Source organism: Sinocyclocheilus anshuiensis, unplaced genomic scaffold (assembly GCF_001515605.1).
Source record: "Sinocyclocheilus anshuiensis isolate Anshui unplaced genomic scaffold, SAMN03320099.WGS_v1.1 scaffold186, whole genome shotgun sequence".
Lineage (NCBI taxonomy): Eukaryota > Metazoa > Chordata > Actinopteri > Cypriniformes > Cyprinidae > Sinocyclocheilus > Sinocyclocheilus anshuiensis.
This window is the reverse complement of record NW_015542355.1, coordinates 2,134,474-2,142,402: the sequence shown is the minus strand read 5'-3', so window position 1 is coordinate 2,142,402 and position 7,929 is coordinate 2,134,474. Positions and strand designations below refer to the sequence as shown.

At 35.7% G+C, this 7,929-nt stretch overlaps 2 protein-coding genes across 3 annotated transcripts in view; one reads left to right on the top strand and one right to left on the bottom strand.

The window, feature by feature from the left end:
* LOC107691672 (UPF0769 protein C21orf59 homolog) overlaps positions 1-6,789 on the bottom strand; it is a 16,571-nt gene extending 9,782 nt beyond the window's left edge. For both annotated transcript variants that reach the window (XM_016490425.1, XM_016490429.1), the window contains exon 1: positions 6,657-6,789. The gene's annotated coding sequence lies outside the window, so the exon portion shown is untranslated. The remainder of the gene's footprint in view (positions 1-6,656) is intronic.
* Positions 3,010-7,929, top strand: part of LOC107691671 (cytokine receptor common subunit gamma-like) — a 10,168-nt gene continuing 5,248 nt past the window's right edge. Inside the window, exons 1-5 of the mRNA XM_016490421.1 lie at positions 3,010-3,597; positions 4,304-4,385; positions 4,468-4,643; positions 4,737-4,873; positions 6,720-6,888. Of these exons, the coding sequence (XP_016345907.1) occupies positions 3,528-3,597; positions 4,304-4,385; positions 4,468-4,643; positions 4,737-4,873; positions 6,720-6,888 (634 nt within the window). The 5' untranslated portion in view covers positions 3,010-3,527. The remainder of the gene's footprint in view (positions 3,598-4,303; positions 4,386-4,467; positions 4,644-4,736; positions 4,874-6,719; positions 6,889-7,929) is intronic.

The following is a 7,929-nucleotide window of genomic DNA, read 5'->3' as shown; positions in this document are numbered from 1 at the left end:
CATAAAATGCGTTGCACAAATTCGAACATCTGGGTTTTGCTGTTCTGTTGTAAATAAATCTTAACCAATGATTCCTAATTGCATCTACTTCCGGAAGGCCAAATAAAGTGCTTTTGCTTTCGCACTGAAACGCACAGCGTCTCCCTGACATGGCTGCATCAACACTACTGCTGTTCCTGAAACCACGCCTTCTTTCTTTGCTTGCACATTGGGTGGCATTATACTAATATTTCCACATAGTGACGTAGACATGTGGGGGCGTGATAGAATGAGCCGTTTTAGGTAGGCGTGGTTGACTCTTAACTTTTATAAAGAATATCTCTTTGGATTTGAGACTTAAGTCTTTGCAACTTTACAGATCTTCTTTATGCACCAAGAGCTTGTAACACTCCAAAGAGAAAGGAAAACTTGAAATTGCATCATATGACCCCTTTAAAGCAATAAGCCCCAAGAACCACGGCTTCACGGGGCTTATTACTTTTATAAAACAGTTATTCCATATACGTAGTAAGGTTTCACAGAATAAAACAGAGCAAATAAAGTGTAATGATATAAATAAAAACAGTATTCTTCCGCCAAACAATGTAGTTCCTCAGAAACAGTTGTTGTTCCAACAAAGTGGTTGCCGAGCAACACACAGAAATAAACAAAGGTGTATGTTTGTAGTGTAATTTATGACAGCTTCGAACGCAGCTCAACCAATCAGAATCAAGGACCGGAACTATCCGTTTTATAATTCCTAATATTTCCTATGTTTTACACAAATATGTCACTTCAAATACCATTCAAAAACATTTGAAAAAGATTTTATAAATATTACTTGTGTTCACCAAGGCTGTATATATTTGATCAAAAACACAGTAAAAACAGTAATATTATGAAATATGTTTACAATTTAAAACAACTGTTTTCTATTTTAAGATATATAAAAATGTAATTTATTCCTGTGATGAAAAAGCTGAGTTTTCAGCAGCCATTACTCCAGTGTCTTCAGTGTCACATGATTCTTCAGAAATCAATCTAATGTGCTGATTTGCTGCTCCAAAAAAAATTTGCTGTTTTGTTCAGGATTTTTTTGATGAATAGAAAGTTCAAAAGAAAAAAACATTTATAAATGTCTTTACTGTTACTTTTGAATTTAATGCATCCTTGTTGAATAAAAGTATCAGTTTCTTTCTAAAAAAAATCCATCCATACATACTATATTCATACATACATACATACTATCCATACAATCCAAACTTTTGAATGGTACTGTAGGTCAATGGCAATAGCATTTAAACATTCAATTCTCTGCCATGACTAACTCTTTTAACCGTTTATTCTTTCCTGAAGGGATAATGAGAACTTGTGGAGAGAACTGGACTCATTAAGACAGAACTATCAGCAGCAGCACAAAATCATACGCAAGGTAAATAAAAAACACATTTGAAAACTATTTAAATAATAACAATGTACTTTATGTATATAATATATATATATATATATATATACTGTGTGTAACTCTCCTATCCTGTCACTCTTTCAGATGATAAAGTTCATCATCAACATCGTTCAGTCAAATGGGATAAAAGGTTGCAAAAGAAGACTAAGTTTATTCACTTAAAGTACACAAAATGTCTTCATAGTCAGTGAGAAATGTGATTATTTGCAATTTCAGCTATCTCTTCTCACATTACATTTCCTTTCTCCACCCTAACAGCCCCATGATTGACAATTCTGGGGAGTTTCAGTCCGTGCCGAAATACACCCGTTCCTTCAGTGTGAATCCCACCCTTACCACTTCCCCCCCTACAAGAGAAGAGATCCCTTCGTTGCAAGAGGTGCATGCTAAAATCTTTGATCTAATTTATTTTTCTAAGTTTGAATTCTTGACTCTCTTCACCTAACACAATGCTGATTAGTTATAAAAGCAGCTTGATTTCTGTCATATTGAAAGTAAGTGACATCTCTGTGGGTTTCTGGGCAGCTGGATGTGTCACCAGCTGACGTGTACTCAAATGGCATGATCATCTCTGACATCACCCACTTGCTGGATCCCACACCTGAGCCTGACAGGTTAGAGAGCAGCAGTGCATCTGTAGTCTTCATCCTCTACCTCTTGTATTTTGTATAATTAGAATCTTCTGAGGTTTTTAAACATACTCCTTTACTGGGTAAAATAAAAAAGGAACTGAAAGTACTTTTCAGGGTTTTACAGTCTATTTTCCACTTTCATTTGTGTTTTTGGTTTTACAAAGAGCCAGTGACAGAAACCCTTCCCGCAACTCACACCACATTTTTATCTCCCGCCTCCCCGACTCTGCCCTCCATGGAGCTGGAGTTGACTTTGCTGGATGACCCAGCTGCCCAGGAGTCTGAGGAAATACCCTCAGAAAGGTTAGCTAGCAAACTCATCATGTGTACCATTTATTTTATAATTATAACAGATCCCTGTTCTGTTTTATCAGTAACTCTATTTTCATAGGGCTTCACAACTGAGGGGAAAATCTAATTGCGATTTTTCTGATAACATTTTTTAAATTGTGATTTAAAATGCAGTTTGCCAGATTTGTTGTGCTTATTTTTAGGGCTGATCAATTTTTCACAGGTACACACATATACGCCCATGCTTCCCTCTCACACACCGTCCCGAACCCACACATGAATTCAGAACTTACACTTCTGGTTTGTTCACTATATTGTGTTTGTGCAGTTACACAGCAGCAGCAGAGCCTGCAACAAAATGCAGACCTGGAGCAGGAGCGCTACGATAGTGGAGAGTATTCGGATATCTTACCATCCCTTCTGCAACTGGCGCAGGAATAATTTCTGATGAAGATCAGTTATTTTGCTGTACCTGATTGTTATATAATGTCTAACTAAAGGCTAGAATATATGTTTATTGCTTAAATATATCACTATAGCATATTTTAGGTTTCTTATAACAATGTGTTTTTATGTAAAAGCAAAATAAAATGTTCTAAAAAATTGTAATGCCTATTTTCTTTCATACACAGATGTAAAAAAAAAAAAAAAAAAAAAATATATATATATAATTCATAATCTGTTTATTTAACAGTTCATCTTCTTTAGTAATACATTTCTCCGCTGAAATGTAAAGATATGGTCGCCAACTATATGATAGCACACTAGTTTTGAGACACAAGATTGTTTAGAATAATTTCTGATGAAGATCAGTTATTTTGCTGTACCTGATTGTTATATAATGTCTAACTAAAGGCTAGAATATATGTTTATTGCTTAAATATATCACTATAGCATATTTTAGGTTTCTTATAACAATATGTGTTTTTATGTAAAAGCAAAATAAAATGTTCTAAAAAATTGTAATGCCTATTTTCTTTCATACACAAATGTAGCATTTAGTTCTTTTCATAACAGGCAATCAGCAAAATGTGGCTTCTCTTGAACAGGAAATCTCACACACATATGCCAGCCCACACAGAGAGCAGATACATTTAGGCTAGAAAAGGGAAGACTGAAACAAACCTAAAACAACAAGTGCACTATGTGACCTGTCCAAAATGATATTATTTTTAGTCAGTCTTTTCCTTGGGAACATTCCCTCATTTGCATTTTCAGCATCCCAGCCAAGTGAGTATTTTACAACTACACCATTTTGAAATGAAATGTATTTTTTTTCCTTATTATTTTGGTTTTATATCATGTTGCCTATAATACCTAGTATTAAAAAACAAGGTTTACAGGATTAATTTCGAAACTAAAACAAAACAGTAGGGTTTGTTGGCTTTTGATTAATTTCTTCCCCTTTTTGTGGTTTTATATGCTCTCTAAAACTACGGAAGTATGTGGTTCTACAACAGTTAAGATGTTAAAATCAAATATGTTAACATATATAGGGGCTAAAAAGTCTGGCGGCAGAGATTGTTTCATCAGCAGAGGAGACCATTCCATACTCCTCACGAAACTGAAATTTTTCAGCAACCTGTCGCTGAAGAGCTGACAAATGTTCAGTTGCTTGCCTTCCAAAATGGCTGGCCTGTGGCCATGATTCACACACGCAACATGAGCTTACAACATTTTTGTTTCAGTTTTTCATACAATGACTAAATAAAAATATTTGAAGAATTCTTATGTAAGACTACAATTGAATTTTAATCAGAAGATGGTATAAAATAGTGTTTTTGACTGAAAACATACATATTTCCTGTATGTATATGTTTCTTTCCAGTCCTCACAGGCTGAGCATCCTCTACTGACAAACTACATGCATTACAAGCCGTCATTTATATATTATGTACATGAATTTAAATGTTAACTTTCTCTCTTCTTTACCCAGAAATAAACTGCCTTATCATAAATCTGGACTATGTTAATTGCACGTGGAGTGAGCACGAGCAAAATTACAGTTTCAAGAGCAAGTGCGTATGTTGAACAAAATAGAAAAACCTGCATTTTTTGATAAAAATTTCAGGACTGACATTAGCATGTGATTTCTCTTAGGTTTTCACATAACGAAATTCTGGATTGTCCTAAATATCTCAAGATTAAAGGTGTTAACGTGGGCTGCATTTTAACCTACAAAAACCCACCACGGTTTAATACTTTAAACACATGGCTGTACAGTGACAACGGCAGTTTGGTGACAGAGCAGGAACATAAAAACATGAAAGCATCTGGTATTAGAAATTATTCATATTATGACTTGATAATAATTATATGGAAATGACCGGCTGATGGATTGATACTTTATATAATGTGTTGCTAATCAGTGAAGCTTTACCCTCCATTCAACCTGTCTGTGGTGGAGAAAAAAGATGCTGGACTGTGGCTGTACTGGAATATTACAAGGAACGACGCCTGCATTGAGAGTGAAATTCGTCACAGGACAGACAACAATGCCTGGAAGGTATGAAATTAATTTTATAAAACTAAACTCTGACATTGTATAGTAATTTAATATGGCCTCTAATGGCTTACTGATTTATTATGAGAAGCATTTGCTGACATTGAAATCAACAGCATTTTAGCGATTTCCACATCAAAATAAATGGACAAAAGTGGGTTTATAGAAAGCATATCAAAGGCAACTAAAGTGTCTACTTTAAATAACTATTTCAAATAACTTTTGTGAAAATAAAATGTCAAAATATGGGTGAAATAATGTTCCATCGCCATTCAGTCTCAGATGTATTTATGTAAAAATTAAACAACATACTTATTCTGACATGCGCTTATTAAATATAAAAGAATAAGTGATCATACTAAATTGCATTATATGTTAAATTATTTAAAACTTCTTGCTGACAAATGGGTAATACCTACTTGTTTAAATGAGAGTGGCAAAGATTAGCAAAGATTTAAAATTACAATTAATAAAAAAAATGTATAAATTATTTAAAACTTCTTGCTGACAAATGGGTAATACCTACTTGTTTAAATGAGAGTGGCAAAGATTAGCAAAGACTTAAAATTACAATTAATAAAAAAAATGTAAATTATTTTTGTGTGTGTGTGTGTGTGAACCTTAAATGATGATTCTTGTTCTAAATATGCCTGACAAGTTTTTTGGTATTTACACTAGTATTGTCACACTGAATGATAGTCTTTTTTTTTTTTTTGCTCAGAAAAAGATGAAATTAAACAGAACACATTCTTTAATTCTTTCACATTCTCATTCTTTCGTAAAAGCCGTATTAAAAGCTTTTATTGTTTTGATGCTTGAAAAACCCTTTTCGTCTTTGACTCAGTTCCAAACGACACCAAAGCAACTATTGCCCTCTTTTGCCTTGTCCAAATACCCACACTTGCAGTCTTTGCACTTGACCACTTTTATGACGTATTTCCTGTATTTGGTCCAAGTGTTCAAGTGAGCATGGAGACCACAAGTGTGTGTAGAACTTGTCATTATCTGATGTGACGCACTTATAGTGTTGTAAAAATGCAAGTGTTTACAGAGATTTATTTTTATTTTGAATACTTTGCATTTAAAATCAACTTCTAAATGTCTCAGTAGTCCCTATAACAGATGACACAATTTAATTTTGTGGTGCTTCTAATTAAGTGATAAAAAGCAGTTGCAAATGTTGTACAAAATAAATATCACTACTACTCATTTGCACCAATAAAACCTGCAACTCTTTGTTTTACTACCAAATTATATGTAATATCTCATTTATTATTGATATTTAACATACACTGGAAAGGTTTCCATGACCTCTCGCGAGATCTCGGCGTTTTTAAGACCTGGGACAGTCTTGCGCACTTACTCCATGTCGTGAGCTGGCTCTCTTAAGTGGCCAAGACAGCAAGTGTGGGTATTTGGACAAGGGGTTTGAACTTATGTATCGATTGAGTAAATTATTCAGTGACTTGTAAGAAAATGTCACTTGTTTTTTTCCCTGTATTAATCGCTGTTGAAAAAGACAAGTCACTTGTCGCCACCTATCGGCTTAATTACGTAACATGCGAAGAGATACGTCCAAAAATAATAATAGAGCCAGCCATTTGCACTTAAAAAAAAAAAAAAAAAGACATTGTTACTATGCCATATGTTATATCTTGTTGGAACTCCTTATTAAATGGTAAAGTGATTTGCTGAGATAAAAGAGAAAATCCCAGTGCTTGACGACTAATCAATTTCGAGGACCGTAAGTTAATTGTTGTATAAATTGTCATTGTATGCTTCTCACCTTGTGGTCGTCTGAACACCAAACAACACAAAACGCGGCACAATTGACATCTCTCTTCCCTAGAACACCAATCCAGGCCACAGGACCTCCTTCAGTTGGCCTTTTCCCTCAAAAAAGCGGTATGAGTTCCAGGTCAGGGCTCGAATAGGGTATTCCTGCGGAGAGTCCATGTTTTGGAGCGACTGGAGTGAGCCTGTCTACTGGGGATCTTTAAAGGCCAACAATAACACAGGTAACTTATCTTATCTGTATTACAAGTCTCTCAGCGCTTTATCTGCCTACTAGTATGCTGCAAATGAAAAGGATGAAGAACTGCAGACAAACAGTCACAGTCACAAGCGCTTTATCGACGCCTCATCAGAACAGCCAATCAGAACAAGTTCTCTCTGCCTGTGCGTGCTCTCACACTGCAGCACATTGTATTTTCATGCTTTCCGTAATGCATCACCACAGACTGGATGCTTTTTTTATATGTTGCAAGTGAGGAATTTCCACAACCAGTTTCATGTTTGATGATTAATATACATGACGCACTGGTTGTACCAGGGCCTGTCCAAATATCCACACTTGCAGTCTTTGCACTTGACCACTTGTTGACTCATATGATGTACAGTGTAGTAGGGGTTGAACGACTTCTGATTTTTCTTCTTTGCGAGACAAACATTTTCTCCACAAAACTCAGTTCGCGCACGTGCAAAACGTGAAAGTCCTTCAAGGATTTCTTATCCTGTTGCGCCCTCTACAGGACCAGCGACTAGTCGACGTCAAGCTTAAAGCGTCATGGCAGAGCACTGAAGTCGACTAGTCGATTAGTCTGTGCAACCCCTACTGTGTAGTATTGTAAAAATTCAAGTTTTTTCATTGTTATTTGCACATTTTGATTTTCAATACTTAAAAATGTCAGTTCAGTTGAGCCTATGTAATTGTGATTAAGTGATAATGTTGCAAACCTTTTACAAAATACACATGAAAGATGATGGGATAGGCTACGCTTAGAGCCTCAAATACCGCTCAGAAGTCAGAAGGGCACTGAACACTGAAACTTGGACAGTCAAGTACAAAGTCTCAAGTGGCCAAGACTGCAAGTGTGGTATTGTTACAGGCCCACTGTCAGTTAAAGTCCGCGTGAACCGGAAGTTGCTGCCAACTTTATTTCAGTGTAGTGACGTATTTCCAGCTGAAACGGAATATTGAGGAGAGGGGCGTTGTTTTATGTTTGCGCTCCTCCTCTCTGTCTCTCACTCATATCAAACTAACGGTTGGAGGGGTGTGT